This window comes from Heptranchias perlo, chromosome 2 (assembly GCF_035084215.1).
Source record: "Heptranchias perlo isolate sHepPer1 chromosome 2, sHepPer1.hap1, whole genome shotgun sequence".
Lineage (NCBI taxonomy): Eukaryota > Metazoa > Chordata > Chondrichthyes > Hexanchiformes > Hexanchidae > Heptranchias > Heptranchias perlo.
In genome coordinates, this window is record NC_090326.1 from 91,374,768 (window position 1) to 91,391,531 (window position 16,764).

At 40.3% G+C, this 16,764-nt stretch overlaps 1 protein-coding gene across 2 annotated transcripts in view; it reads right to left on the bottom strand.

The window, feature by feature from the left end:
* Positions 1 to 16,764, bottom strand: part of umad1 (UBAP1-MVB12-associated (UMA) domain containing 1) — a 182,846-nt gene that overhangs the window by 146,398 nt on the left and 19,684 nt on the right. The window contains exon 2 of one of the 2 annotated variants that reach the window (XM_068004088.1): positions 15,000 to 15,104. In XM_068004088.1, coding sequence (XP_067860189.1) covers positions 15,000 to 15,090 — 91 coding nt within the window. In that variant the 5' untranslated portion in view covers positions 15,091 to 15,104. Of the gene's footprint in view, positions 1 to 14,999; positions 15,105 to 16,764 lie in introns of those variants that run through there. The other variant, XM_068004098.1, reaches the window with a different exon arrangement.

Genomic DNA, 16,764 nt, shown 5'->3' on the forward strand with positions numbered 1-16,764 from the left:
GTTTTTCACATCGTTCACCTGACGAAGGAGGAAGCCTCCGAAAGCTTGTGAATTTAAAATAAAATTGCTGGACTATAACTTGGTGTTGTAAAATTGTTTACAATTGTCAACCCCAGTCCATCACCGGCATCTCCACATCTATTTATAAAGCCAAGGATCCAGTATGCTTTTTTAACAGCCTTCTCAAGTTGTTCTGCCACCTTCAAAGATTTGTGTACTTATACTCCCAGGTCTGTCTGTTCCTCACCCCCTTTAAAATTGTACCATTTAGCTTATATTGCCTCTCCTTACATTTTGGTGGGAAGAATATCACTTCACACTTCTCTGCATTAAATTTCATCTGCCATGTGTCTGCCCATTTCATATGTGGTGAGATGTTTGAGACCCATGATAAAACACTACCTAATGCCAAGTATTTCTGTTTTGAATCGTTCATAAGAGTTGTTTTGGGGACTCATACAAAGGCCATGTTAGAATGAAGTAATTCTTTCCCTCTGCTCTTTCCCTCCAGTGCACAAAATCTTTTTAGTTCCTCTTAGTCTCCAAGTACTACTTGTGACTGACATGCTCAAAGCATCTACTAATGCCACTCCAAACTTGCTGCTAAAAAGGTGCACGAGAGGAACCTGGGGACAACTCTTCTTCTGTTTTTTCCTCCATCTCCACCCTAGCCTTGGTCTTGCTCCAGAGTACATGGTTTCTACTGAAATGTCACCACATTTTTGAAAAGAATTTGTACTGAGGAACACAATGTCATCAGTATACATTGTTTATTTGATTTGCTACATCTACTCCCTAGACTCCCTTATTGTCATCACAAAAAATTCTATTGCTATCAGGAAAAGTGGAGAATGGCGCAAGCTTATCTAGTCTGCTCTTTCCCTTTAAAAAGGGAAGAATTTGTGAAGACATATATCAAAGATATGACGTGGAGGGTTTGGACCAATGCTGAATCAAATTAAATTTACTCTAGCCTGACCCTCAGAAAATCTTACTTTACATTTGCCCCTGATTCCATCTCCCTCCTGGCTGCTTGTAGAGGTGGAACAAGATAGTGTGCAACCTCAGTGTTCTGTTCTAGTCTGGATTAGGTTCAACTCCTATGTGCTAACCATCACTAGGATTCCTTACCAACACTGCCCCTCCTTTGTCCTTACCTCATCCGCATCACTGCTGAAACCCTTATCCACGCTTTTACTACCTCTAGCCTTGACTTCTCTGAAGCTCTCCTCCCCAATTAAACTCCAACTCATCCAAAACTCCCTATCAATATTCTATGATGTACCTAGTACTGTTCACCTGTCACCCCGCCCTCATCAACCTTCATTGGTTCCCTGTCCCCCAATGCATCAAATTTGTTCCCATTTATAAATCCCTCAACGGTCTTGCTTTAGCCCTACGTCCCAGCTTGTGCTCTTCAGTCCTCTGACTGGTCTTCTGTGCATTCAGCCCTCTCTTCAATCAGTGGCATTGCCTTCAGCTGCCTCAGCCCTAGTCTCTAGAACTACTTTCCTAAACCTTCTCTTTCAGCCTTGCTTGATTATCTTTTTTAACTCTCCTATCTTTTAACTCTTGTATTACTGCTCAGCATCCATTTCTTCCCTGTCAAAGGCCTTAGGACATTTTCTATGTTAAAGATACTATATAAATGCAAGTTGTTGTTCAAATGCCTCCAGAGCTGTGAGTGGTCAATACTATGCAAATACTGCCTGATTGATATCAATTGCTCACAAAACACACTTGATAATTCATTCAAATCCTTTTCCAGCTGTGTAAGCTGCATTTTTGTTAGGATTTTGCAGTCAATATTAATCAGTGAAGTGGGTCTATAGCTTGCACAATTGAGAGTCCTTGTACATCTGAGGACACACTGATATTAACTCTAAATGATGGTCTCCAGTCATATTATAGAATCACAATCTACTGTATCAACCTATACAGATAAAAGCATATTTTTATATAACTGAAATAGAGAAAAGAGAAAAATGTTACTGCTGCTCCATCAAGATCGTACTTTTCAACATGGATTCACAGAAGACACAATGATTAGCATCCACTTGCAATTGGATTCCATTTTGCAATATATTGCAGACAGAAAGATGAAATGGATACCTACTATGCCTATTATTGTGAATGGCATACAACATTAGTGGCTGGTGGACCTCAACTGAAATAAGTGTGCTTCTCTTAGAAGTCTTAAAATTAAGAAAATCTAGTGTAATTTTTATAGCAAAAAAAACTAGAATTTCAACATTAAAATAATAATATACAGTGAATACATGACCCTGGGCTAAAGATATACCATAACCATAAGTTGCACAAACGAAAGCATTAAAAATTGAATATTTTAATTTGATAATATTGTGGACAATATTGATTTTTTTTTAAATTACATCAATTTGCTGAAAAAATTAAATCAAGATCAACAGTTTATTTTAGTGAGGACACTTCTAAATCTGTACAGTCAAAAGATTTTCTCTGTACATAACCCCATATTACTAATGAAATTTGCAATTTGAAGTATATAATAACAATGAAAAGTATCTGTTCAATAAATTTACAAGAGATCAACTAGCAGCACAGAAACTGTTTATTAATCAATCAAATAGTCCACAAAAGTTGCTGTTCTTACACTGTTCTGTTTGCAATAGAGCTTCAAGAAGTCTAGTCTCTTACAGCAACAAACTTTTCAAGACCTCAGTAGCCTTACCTTTCACCCCAATTAAACAGATTTTATTTATACCTCTAAATAATGAAAGCATTCAGAGATATGCCAGCTCTTTCAATCCCAGCAGTCTAGTTTCTGAGAATAACTTCTAAACATATTTTTTAGGGTCCCACAGTTTACATAAATGCTAATAAATTAATTTTCTTGGCAGAAAAACATCCTGATTTCATGTAGCTATGAAAGGTTCAACAGATAGATACAAAAAGAAAAACTTCAGATGCTGGAAATCTGAAATAAAAGCAAAAGTGCTAGAAATACACAGCAGGTTTACAAGTCAAGCGAAAGTTTTATAGTGTTAGCCTGTGCACAGATTTTGTCATAAAGTAGAAAGCGATGAAAAGTAATGGATGCCATTAAACCATTAACAGCCTTTTTGTAATAGCAATTAGCATTTCTTCACACTAGTCCTTTACACATTTCATCCCTCTCTTTGTTTTGGCCTCTCCTATAAAAAAGTTGTCCTGCTTTCCTTCACCATTTCTGATGAAGGATCTCAACGATAAACTATATTTTCTCTTCTCAAATGCCAACAGACCAACTGCATACTTCTAGCATTTTCTGTTTACAATTCAACATGTACCCAATATGTAAATGTTTTTGTGTCACTATATTCTGCAGTCATTTTAGCCTTTTGCTGAATCACTTAATGCTAAAATACAAAAGTAATCTTAAACAACTACAAACTCCAGTAATTTTATTTTTAGCTATGTGTAATAATCAACACTTGTGTTACAATTCTAAAAGAACTGAACTCTAGTAACTAGTACAGTTCATAAAGGGTTTGCACGTACTCCTGATTAAAGATAAGCACAGAATTACCATGGGAATAAACACTTGAACTCAGAAGGAACAGGCTTCTCAAATTATATGCCAGCAGTCAATCAATATTATGTAATGTGTGAACAGCAATCTGGGAATGAGTTACAAGGCTGTAATTTAAGTGGAGATTCAGTTGATATCCTAAATGCTTGGGCAAATCTTGAGCAGTTTAACATCTTCTGAATACATGATGCATTCATGGCACTAGTTCAGCATTGGTGCTAAGCGGTTACACACCTAGGCTAAACTTTCAGAGTGTAAATCAATGTTAAGCCAGATACGCTCAAGACTTGAACTTGAGGAAGCAAAGATGAGGGCTGTATCACCAAGAAAGAATAGATGCTCAGTACAGTGGCTGAGGGAGAAAAGGAAAGAGGATATCTCAGTGAGAAACTGAGACTTGTGTGTGTGTGGGGGGGGGGGGGGGGGGGGGAGTGTGGAAGATAAGAGGATTTTAAAGGAGATGTGAGAGGGGTGGAACAAGGTGAGGTAATTGGAGGAGGTTTAAAAACAGGAAGAAAATGTTTTAATCGCTAAAATAGTTAGAGTTTTGTTTTTAAATTGAAGTACAGTACAGCATTTTATAAATCCATCTGACGAGCAGCAGTTCCTCCAGGCAGGCAGTTACAAAAAGAATTCCCTTCGCAAAGATGTAAAATAACAACATTAATTTCACTCAATTGCTGAACTGATCAACAAAGCCACACACAATAGTACACTTTGTAAACTACGAGAACCACATATTCTGTTTCTTTAAAGTAATAAAAAAAAATCAGAATTTAGCAAGTGCTTCTATAATAGCAATCAAGTTAAAACTGCAAAACCTCACAGCTTATTTCATTTAATTCTAAAGCCTTGCCTGTACAGGTCTGATAACCTGAATTGCAAACAAGTGCAACAAATTTTATGTTACTTCATACTATAGTTGTATATCTATATAAGGATATTTTAATAGGCTAATGTTCTACTTGTTTCTGTTCAGGAACAAAATCCAAAGCCTTCCCCAAAATTGAGAGAGGTGTTACCCACTGAGGATAGTCTCATTTAAGCTCATTTTTAACAGTCAGGAGTTACTGTTAAACTGTGGCAAGCACTGCTTAGCCCCTACATGTACCCCATTTTCTCCCTACATCCTAAGACATGGGTAAGCGTAACAAAGGATATGGAATAAAGGCAGGTAAATGGAGTTGAAGTACAGATCAGCCATAATCTAACTGAATGGTGGAACATGAAAGGCTGAGAGAATCCTGCCAGTGTCTGACCTTCTGACTCTGAGAAAGTGCTCAGCCAACTAAGCCACTTGACTTCACCTCAAAACTGAGCAGTAAGTTTTAGTTCATTAATATTACTATTTTTAGGCAGCAAAAGTGCAATCCGTGTTGTAGTGCAGTGTCAACATATTGACCGAGGTTTTCCGCTTGTGTGCTCACCAGTCTGTGATTTTCCTGTCCGTTAAAATGAATTGGGGTGGAGGGGGGGAATTTGCTGGCTGACAAGCACACAAGTGGAAATCCTCAGCCAATCTGTTCCATGTTACATGGCAGATGTAGTTAGACAATTGCAACAAGAAGGAGCACAAAACTGAGGAAGAGTGTACAGAAATTCTGTCCAATGTTTTACAATTTGTAAGACATAAATGTGTAAACACCAAAATAAATTATGAAATGTACAGAAATGGAAAATATACACAAACAAACCATATTCTGTAACAAGAAAATAGGTTTAAAAAAAGTGAAAAGGTGATGATCAAAAAAAGACTGATAATACTCAGCCTGTTTATTTACTAAAGAGCGCTGCAGTTAATATTGCATTAGACTATTGGATTTGGAATGAAAGGATTAACAGTTCAAATTCTCACTCTCAACCTGTCTTCTGTGCTCTCACTTAGAAGCGAACCCAACCTGTCTTGTGTGCTCTCACTTAGCAGCGAACCCAATGAGACAATCGACGATCCGGAACAGCAGACAGAGGGATCCGCGGTACAGCAACCGAAGAGGAAAGAGTCAAACTGGACTCCTCCGGAGGGTCGCTGCCCTCAGCTGGACATGTATGCTCAAGCTGTCAGGAAATGCGTCAATGCCAGATTCATCAGCCGCACTCAGAAGACAGTCCAGAATGTCACCCGAGCACAACGCAACGCCATCAACGCTCTCAAGACCAACCGCAACATCGTCATCAAACCAGCGGACAAAGGAGGAGCCATAGTCATACAGAACAGAACGGACTATTGCAAAGAAGCATACCGACAACTGGACAACCAGGAACACTACAGACGGTTACCCGCAGATCCGACCAAAGAACACACCCACCAGCTCAACAAACTGATCAAGACCTTCGATCCAGACCTTCAAAGCATCCTACGCACTCTCATCCCACGTACTCCCCGCGTGGGAGACTTCTACTGCCTCCCAAAGATACACAAAGCCAACACACCCGGACGTCCTATCGTATCAGGCAACGGAACCCTGTGTGAGAACCTCTCTGGATACATCGAGGGCATCCTGAAACCCATCGTACAGGGAACCCCCAGCTTCTGTCGCGACACTACAGACTTCCTACAAAAACTCAGTACCCACGGACCAGTTGAACCAGGAACACTTCTCACCACGATGGACGTCTCGGCACTATACACCAGTATCCCCCACGATGACGGCATCGCTGCGACAGCATCAATACTCAACACCAACAACAGCCAATCTCCGGACGCCATCCTACAACTCATCCGCTTCATCCTGGATCACAATGTCTTCACCTTCGATAACCAGTTCTTTACCCAAACACACGGAACAGCCATGGGGACCAAATTCGCACCCCAATACGCCAACATTTTCATGCACAAGTTCGAGCAGGACTTCTTCACTGCACAAGACCTCCAACCAACACTATACACCAGATACATCGACGACATTTTCTTTCTATGGACCCACGGCGAGGAATCACTGAAGAGACTACACGATAACATCAACAAGTTCCATCCCACCATCAAGCTCACCATGGACTACTCCTCAGAATCAGTTTCTTTCTTGGACACACGAATCTCCATCAAAGACGGGCACCTCAGCACCTCACTCTACCGCAAGCCCACGGACAACCTCACGATGCTCCACTTTTCCAGCTTCCACCCTAACCACGTCAAAGAGGCCATCCCCTATGGACAGGCCCTGCGAATACACAGGGTCTGCTCAGACGAGGAGGAACGCAATGGACACCTACAGACGCTGAAAGACGCCCTAGTAAGAACGGGATATGACGCTCGACTCATCGATCGACAGTTCCGACGGGCCACAGCAAAAAATCGCATAGACCTCCTCAGGAGACTAACACGGGACACAACCAACAGAGTACCCTTTGTCGTCCAGTACTTCCCCGGAGCGGAGAAACTACGCCATGTTCTCCGCAGCCTTCAACATGTCATCAATGAGGACAAACACCTCGCTATGGCCATCCCCACACCTCCACTACTCGCCTTTAAACAGCCACCCAACCTCAAACAGACCATCGTTCGCAGCAAATTACCTAGCTTTCAAGAGAACAGCGTCCACGAAACCACACAACCCTGCCACGGTAACCTCTGCAAGACATGCCAGATCATCGACACAGATACCAGCATCACACGAGAGGACACCATCCACCAGGTGCATGGTTCATACTCCTGTGACTCGGCCAACGTTGTCTACCTCATACGTTGCAGGAAAGGATGCCCCAGAGCATGGTACATTGGCGAGACCATGCAGACGCTGCGACAATGGATGAACGGACACTGCGCAACAATCGCCAAAAAGGAGGGTTCCCTCCCAGTCGGGGAACACTTCAGCAGTCATGGACATTCATCCACCGACCTTCGGGTAAGCGTACTCCAAGGCGGCCTTCGAGACACACGACAACGCAAAATCATCGAGCAGAAATTGATAGCCAAGTTCCGCACCCATGAGGACGGCCTCAACCGGGATCTTGGGTTCATGTCACGCTACACGTTACCCCACCAGCGAACAAATGTTATCTGTTTTTAATATAACGGGTCAGTTGCTGTCTTTTCTATGTTTCTACCTCTCTATCTCTGTTTTTTTTTGTTTGTTGTTTTTTTTGGTGATTTGTATATTCTGAGACCTGGCAGGTAACACCTGTCTGTCTGCACACTGATTGCCTTGGCAACGGGCAGTTGAAAAAACTGTCTGTAATCACCAAGCATTGTTCTGTGATTTATAAATGCGATTTCATTTCGAGGATTTCATTTTCACATCGTTCACCTGATGAAGGAGGAAGCCTCCGAAAGCTTGTGAATTTAAAATAAAATTGCTGGACTATAACTTGGTGTTGTAAAATTGTTTACAATTGTCAACCCCAGTCCATCACCGGCATCTCCACATCACATCCTCACTTAGAAGGTTTTAGCGAGTTCCCTAACAGGCTGCTATAGCAGCTTAATGCTCAAAAGAGGCAAATATCAACAGGACTAGTCCTACCTCCTGTGCAGAATCCTACACAGTGAGTTTCTGATCTTTGTTAGGTCGTAAAGGTGAGGTTCCTCCCCATATGTACACAACAGGTGGACCACATTTTTCCCCAATTAAAAAATATAAAAGATTATATAGTTCAGTGTTGGTACTTCCTTATGCAGATGCAGACATATTCCTGTATAACAATGTTTTCCTTGATGTCAGAATAGACATATTTTTAAAATAAATTTGTTAATTGAAAGGTCAAGAAACTTATATTTTTTTTAATTACATAAAAGTGAATTTTTTCTCTTTCTTCCCCCTCCAAGTATTACCTGACCCACAGCATTAATTCATATTATTTACTTGCTCAGAACCAGGTGCTCTGACAACCATGAAGGCAGCACCACATTCTTCACAGGGGAACCATGAGCAAAACTGTAGCAAGTGCAAACTTTTCATTTTTCAGTTGAAACATAGAACAGTATTCAGGAAATTATAGTTGGTTATATTTTTAAACATTCAACCTTATAATTTCTAAAAAAACTTTTTTATTCCTTTTAAACCTTTATAAACACCGGTTCAGCCACAACTGGAGTATTGTACCCAATTCTGGGCACCACACTTTAGGAAGGATGTGAAGGCCTTAAAGAGGGTACAGAAAAGATTTACCAGAATGGTTCCAGGGGTGAGGGACTTCAGTTACATGGATAGAGTGGAGAAGCTGGGGTTGTTCTCCTTAGAGCAAAGAAGGTTGAGAGGAGATTTGATAGAAGTGTTCGAAATCATGACGGGTTTAAAGTAAATAAAGAGAAATTGTTCCTATTGGCAGAAGGGTCGAGGACCAGAGGACACAGATTTAAGGCGATTGGTAAAAGAAACAAAGGCGATGTGAGGAAAAACTTTTTTACGCAGCGATTAGTTATGATCTGGAATGCACTGCCTGAAAGGGTGGTGGATGCAGATTCAATTGTGGATTTGAAAAGGGAATTGGATAAATATTTGAAGGGAAAAAATTCACAGAGCTACAGGGAAAGAGCGGGGAAATGGGACTAACTGAATTGCTCTTCCAAAGAGCCAGCACGGGCTCGATGGGCCGAATGCAGTCGTTCTGTGCTGTAACCGTTCAATGATTCTCCAGATCTTAAACGAAGAAGAAACAATTTTCTGATTTTCAAAATGCTTGGGAAATTCTTTTGTAATAAATCATAGAAACATAGAAAATAGGAGCAGGAGTAGGCCATTCGGCCCTTCGAGCCTGCTCCGCCATTCAATATGATCATGGCTGATCCTCCATCTCAATACCATATTCCTGCTCTCTCCCCATACCCCTTCATGCCTTTTGTGTCTAGAAATCTATCCAGCTCCTTCTTAAATATATTCAGTGACTTGGCCTCCACAGCCTTCTGTGGTAGAGAATTCCAGAGGTTCACCACCCTCTGAGTGAAGAAATTTCTCCTCATCTCAGTCCTAAATGTCCCACCCCATATCCTGAGACTGTGACGCCTCGTTCTGGACTACCCAGCCAGGGGAAACATCCTCCATGCATCCAGTCTGTCTAGTCCTGTCAGAATTTTATATGTTTCAACGAGATCCCCTCTCAAACTTCTAAACTCGAGTGAATAGTCAACCCAATCTCTCCTCATGCAACAGTCCTTCCATCCCAGGAATCAGTTTGGTGAACCTTCGCTGCACTCCCTCTATGACAAGTATATCCTTTCTTAGGTAAGGAGACCAAAACTGCGCACAATACTCCAGGTGTGGTCTCACCAAGGCCCTGTTTCACTGCAATAAGACATCCTTGTAGTGTTTGAAAGGGAAAAAAGTGAGTCAGCTGCTAAGATTCTAGACTTGCGTAAGGCCAACATCAATGGGATGAGACAGAGACTGTCCGCAGTAAACTGGGCAAATCTGTTAATGGGAAATGTTTAAAGAAACATTTAATGCAATACAGAATCGGTTTATACCCGAGGGGCAAGAACTCTACTTGCCAAAAAAAACAGCCATGGACAACTGAAGAGGTAAGGGACAGTATAAGACATAAGGAAAGGGCATACAAAAAGGCAAAAAATGGCACAGATCCTGGCGAATGGGAAAGATACAAAGATCAACAAAGGGTCACAAAACAGATAGTAAGAGCTACAAAAAGAGAGTATGAAAAGAAACTCGCAAGGGATATCAAAACCAATACGAAGAACTTTTATAGTTATATTAGGAAAAAGAGGGTGGTCAGGAGCAGTGTTGGCCCCTTAAAAACTGAAAGTGGGGATAGTGTCATTGACAATGGGGAAATGGCGGACATGTTGAACAATTAATTTGCGTCAGTATTTACTGTAGAAAAAGAGGATGGCATGCCAGAAATCCCAAGAAAACTAATATTGAATCAGGGACAGGGACTTGATAAAATTAACATAAGTAAAGCAACAATAATGAAGAAAATAACAACACGAAAGAGTGACAAATCCCCACGACCAGATGGTTTCCATCCCAGGGATTTAAAGGAAGTAGGTGAGCACATTGCGGATGCACTAACTCTAATCTTTCAAAGTTCTTTAGATTCAGGAACTGTCCCTCTAGATTGGAAAATTGCACATATCACTCCGCTTTTTAAGAAAGGAGAGAGAGGGAAACCGGGGAATTAGAGACCAGTTAGCCTAACATCTGTTGTGGGGAAAATGCTGGAGTCTATAATTAAGGATAGGGTGACTGAACACCTCGAGAATTTTCAGTTAATCAGAGAGAGCCAGCATGGATTTGTGAAAGGTAGGTTGTGCCTGACAAACCTGATTGAATTTTTTGAAGAGGTGACTGAAGTAGTGGACAGGGGAATGTCAATGGATGTTATTTATATGGACTTCCAGAAGGCATCTGATAACGTCCCACATAAGAGACTGTTAGCTAAGATAGAAGCCCATGGGGTCGAGGGAAAAGCACGGACTTGGTTAGGAAGTTGGCTGAGCGAAAGGCGACAGAGTAGGGATAATGGGTAGGTACTCACATTGGCAGGATGTGATAGTGGAGTACCGCAGGGATCTGTCTTGGGGCCTCAATTATTCACAATGTTTATTAATGACTTAGATGAAAGCATAGAAAGTCTCATATCTAAGTCTGCCGATGACACAAAGATTGGTGGCATTGTAAGCAGTGTAGATGAAAACATAAAATTACAAAGCGATATTGATAGATTAGATGAATGGGCAAAACTGTGGCAAATGGAATTCAATGCAGACAAATGTGAGGTCATCCACTTTGGATCAAAAAAGGATAGAACAGGGTACTTTCTAAATGTTGAAAAAGTTAAAAACAGTGGATGTCCAAAGGGACTTAGGGGTTCAGGTACATAGATGATTGAAGTGTCATGAACAGGTGCAGAAAATAATCAAGAAGGCTAATGGAATGCTGGCCTTTATATCCAGAGGACTAGAGTACAAGGGGGCAGAAGTTATGCTGCAGCTATACAAAACCCTGGTTAGACCGCACCTGAAGTACTGTGAGCAGTTCTGGGCACCGCACCTTCGGAAGGACATATTGGCCTTGGAGGGAGTGCAGCGTAAGTTTACTAGAATGATACCCAGACTTCAAGGGTTAAGTTACGAGGAGAGATTACACAAATTGGGGTTGTATTCTCTAGAGTTTAGAAAGTTAAGGGGTGATCTGATCGAAGTTTATAAGATATTAAGGGGAACAGTTAGGGTGGATAGAGAGAAACTATTTCCACTGGTTGGGGATTCTAGGAGTAGAGGGCACAGTCTAAAAATTAGAGCCAGACCTTTCAGGAGTAAGATTAGAAAACATTTCTACACACAAAGGGTGGTAGAAGTTTGGAACTCTCTTCCACAAACAGCAATTGATACTAGCTCAATTGCTAAATTTAAATCTGAGATAGATAGCTTTTTGGCAACCAAAGGTATTAGGGATATGGGCCAAAGGCAGGTATAAAGAGTTAGATCACAGATCAGCCATGATCTTATCAAATGGCGGAGCAGGCTCGAGGGGCTGAATGGCCTACTCCTGTTCCTATGTTGCTCCTGTACTCAAATCCTCTTGCAATGAAGGCCAACATACCTTTTGCCTTCCAAACTTTAGACAAGTTGAGTGAGTGGGCAAATACATGGCAGATGCAGTATAACGTGGATAAATGTGAAGTTATCCACTTCAGAAGGACAAAGTATTATTTAAATGGTAATAGATGCACCTGCATATTTGCTTTCAGTAACTGGTGTACAAGGACACCCAGGTCCCTTTGTACATCAACATTCCCCAATCTATCACCATTTAAATAATACTCTGCCTTTCTGTTTTTCCTTCTGAAGTGGATAACTTCACATTTATCCACGTTATACTGCATCTGCCATGTATTTGCCCACTCACTCAACTTGTCTAAATCACCTTGAAGCCTCTTTGCATCCTCCTCATAACTCACGATCCCACCTAGTTTTGTGTCATCAGCAAACTTGGAAATATTACATTTGGTTCCCTCATCCAAATCATTGATATATATTGTGAATAGCTGGGGCCCAAGCACTGATCCCTGCAGTATCCCACTAGTCACTGCCTGCCACCCCGAAAAGACCCTATTTTTCCCCTTTAATCAATCTCTTGGTTCTTTTTTGCTGAATTCTAAACTACTCCCAATTCTCAGGCTTGCTACTTTTTCTGGCAACTTTAGATGACTCCTCTTTGGATCAAATACTATCCTTAATCATAAATACTTAATCTTTTACTTTAAATACAATTTTGACCACTAAGTCAACCTTGCTCAGCTGATAGCACTTTTGCCACGAGCTACAAAGTAACAGGTTCAATCCTCATGTGACTTAAGTGCATAATCTAGTTTGACACTTCAACGTAATGCTGTTAGAGATGACGTCTTTCAGATGAAATGCTAAACTGGATCCCTCTCTTACTGGTCATGTGGACATTAAAGATGCAATGCCGCAATTTGAAGAAGAGGAGCAGGGAGACCTTCTAGCTAACACTTCGTCCTCAATCAACACCATCAAAAACTGGTCATTCATCTCATTACTGCCTGTTGCTATACATTAAATGGCTGCTGAGTTTACCTGCATAGCAACAGTGATTGCATTTCAAAATACTTTATTATATCCAAGATGCTTTGGGACATCCTGAAAGACATGATAGGCACTAGTCAAATGCAACTTTATTTTCTTCAATCAACTAGAATCAGAGCACAGCACAGAAGGAGGCCTTTCGGCCTGTCAAGCCCATGCCGGCTCTCTGCAAGAGCAATCCAGCTAGTCCCACTCCCCCTCCCTTTCCCCGTAGCCCTGCAATTTTTTTTCCTTCAAATACTTATCCAATACCCTTTTGAGAACCACGATTGAATCCGCCTCCACCACCCTTTCAGGCAGTGCATTCCAGATTATGACCACTTGCTGCGTAAAAAGTTTTTCCTCATGTCACCTTTCGTTCTTTTGACAATTACCTTAAATCTGTGTCCTCTAGTTCTCGACCCTTCCTTGCCCCTACTGCATACACAAATTTAAAAGCTAGGTATCTGTACATAAAGGATCAGCTGCATTCTCTACTTAGTACAAGTCTCTGACTGTGGACATGGTCAGAACAAAAACTAATACATATTGGTGATTCATATGAAAGGCATGCCTCCATCAATCTTCTATAAACCTATCTGACAGCAGCATTAATTCTTGTTGGAATTGGTACTGGCTGTTACATCAAGTTACTTCTCAGGGTTATACACAAGGTTTCTGATGCCATACAACAACCACTGAAAAGTTATTATTTGAAGTTTGCATCATTAACCTAATCATACCCTTCACTCAAAATAGATATCCAACCCTGTAAATGTTGGGACAAAGATGCTCTAATTCCTAAATGTATTCAATTTGAATTGGTATAACAATGTAGTATAGCAGATGTCAAATATAACTGCTACAATAAACAACAAAAAACTGCAGATGCTGAAAAAAAACTAGCTTGAGTCTAGCAGTGTTGGGTAAAACAGATGATATAAAAATTAGAACATTTATCCACAGTACTTCTATAGAAAAAACAGAAATTGCAAACCCACACGTTTTAAAATTTTGTTCAACTGATATCTTTCTCCATTTCCTTTTCCCTATTTTCTCTGTGCAATGCCACTTGATCACCAAATTTCAGCCAGAAGGGCATAATGATTCGGATCACAAACTTTTCATTGCACACCACCACTTCTACTGTTTCAGGATTCCCACTGCTTCTCTACAAATGGGTGCTGGTTCAGTCAAGTCCCTAAGCTGACTAGTGTCTACTTTGACGCATCTTCCACTCATCTGGTAAAGTTGCTGGTTGAATTCTACTTGAGAACTCTAAATGATATGAAGCCAAATTATGAAATGAGGATGTCCAGGATCATCAGGCCACTGGACTACTGTTACATACCTTTTACTGAACAGCTCAGAAGAGCACAAGCAGTGTGCTATTGCTACTGAGTGACAGGTTGTGACTATATTGAGTGCAATGCTGGGTTACAAAATGAACAAAAGACACATTTTTAAAGCGTCTAACTATTGTACTGAATTAACATGTATAAATGTGGAGATTTACTGTAGTTTGTTTAACAAACAAGTCTTGCTATTTTAATCCCCCAATGTGCTTATTTTTATTGATAATACATAGCATTTTATTTTTTCTTCTTTTTCCTTATGCTTTGTTAGGCCACACACCATCCACAGCCAAGACTGGAAAGCTGTTTTCAGGCCTCTTCTAGTACCACTCTATAGGCTAGCCCCAAGAAACGTCACTTGCTCCTTGCACAAGTTCTTGGCATAACTACCTTGTGCCAAAACCTCCAATCAGAAGTACACTTGCTGCTTTAGTGCCATCTCCCAGCACTTGACAATAGTCACAGAAATGTGGATTAGGGAATAATTCAGTCTCTCAAAAGGTAGATTAAGATAGTTCATCTTTTATTTAATGCACTCTGCTTGCCAAGAGAGTGGGTATAACGCTAAGATTACATTTAACAGCAAGAAAGGTAAAGCATTATTACTTACCTAAAATAACAAATCCATCTACCTCCTCCTCAGGTGTTGTGCCTTTCTTGGACGACTCAGTGTTCTTCCGAATTCCAAAAAGATTCAGCATTTCACTTTGCAATGCTGAAAGACAAATTTTTAAACTTTGAACTGAAAGAAAGGCATATCTACCTGAATTATTAAAAGTAATTGGTCTAAATAAAACAGCTTTTTTTTCTCACCAGCACTTCACAAAATAAAATCACCACAAATTTAGAAAGAACCTCACTGACCTCATCAGTACCTGGTATATCAGTACCTGACAACAACAAGTTATGGTACCAGCTCTGCACCACTCTCCAGTTAAGGAGATAGGCATTCTGCATGTGCACTCACACACATATACACTTAGATACATGCACAAAGCTCAATTTCACAATTGTCCAAAAGCTGATGACACTTTTAATGCCTGGAACTGTCAGCCCTTTATTCAAAACTTTCTAAGTATTTAAAAGCTTTTTTTGCTCTGATAGCAGTTATGCTGCCACTAGTGCAAAGCTGAAATGGCTGAGACTTCTTATTTGAGGCGATGTTATTTGTTAAATTTCTTTTAAATAGGCTAAGATTATAACAGTGTACTATAAATTCCGCATTGACTCTTAGTTCCATTGGACATTTCTCCTACTGTGCTTTCTCCCCCTTTACCTCAGCAACCCTAAAGCTGATTCTTACTGCAATAAAGAGGATACCTTATTATGTGCAACACTCACTGGATCTCTATGAACTTTTATAGATTCATTTGCTGACTGCTTTATGGATAATTTAATCTGTGCCAGAGTATAACAAGTCACTTGGGTAACTAATTCACCTAGGAAGCTGCAAGCTGTGCCTATTGAGAGTCACTGCAGCAGCTCTATTTTATGTTGTTGTAGACCTCCAAATCAGAAATCTCGTGGAATATCTGCATATGGTTAAGTCTGATAACTTTTATAAGTTTAGCAATCACCAAGAGGAAAACAGACCCATTAAGTTAAAAAGGGAGACCAAGTCCCAGATTTTCAGTTTATCAAAGTCACCAAGTTTGTTTAAATTTTCTCTGAAAGCAATTCTCCCTATTCACTTGTACACTGAACCTACTGTTGGCTTGTCAAAGAATGCAAAATATTTCAACCTACAGTCCAGCAAGGATGCTGTGAATCAAGTGGAAATTGTAAATGGAACTTTTCCAAGCCACTCATAACTCCAGGATTTGAACTTTAAGCATTCCCTTTTGTGATGCTACTGGTGTCATCACTTGTAGGCTCCAAAGTGTAAAACTAATTCTTATAATTCTTTAATTTAAACATCATGGTAATTTTAAAAGAAATTCAAATTATGTTTATCTTAAATTCTTAGAATTGCAATGCAACTCAACCAAGTTCATTGAGAATCTGTTAAATCAATACCTTCCTCTGACAACCTAACCTTCAGATGTTGACTAGCAATAACTACAGAAAAAGGAAATCAAATACACTACAGAAAAGTACAGTTTCAGTCTACTGGGACTATGGAAATATTATCTGTGGAATTCAGGTAATAGTTGCCATAAAAAATGCAAACAAAGCACTGGGATTCATTTCTAGAGGAATAGAATTGAAAAGCTGGAAGTTATGTTAAACTTGTAAAGAACCTTGGTTAGACCACACTTAAAGTACTGTGTACTGTTCTGGACTCCATGTTACAAAAAGGATATAGAGGCATTAGAGAAGGTGCAAAAAAAATTTATAAGGGTGATACCAGAATTGAGAGGTTATAACTATCAATA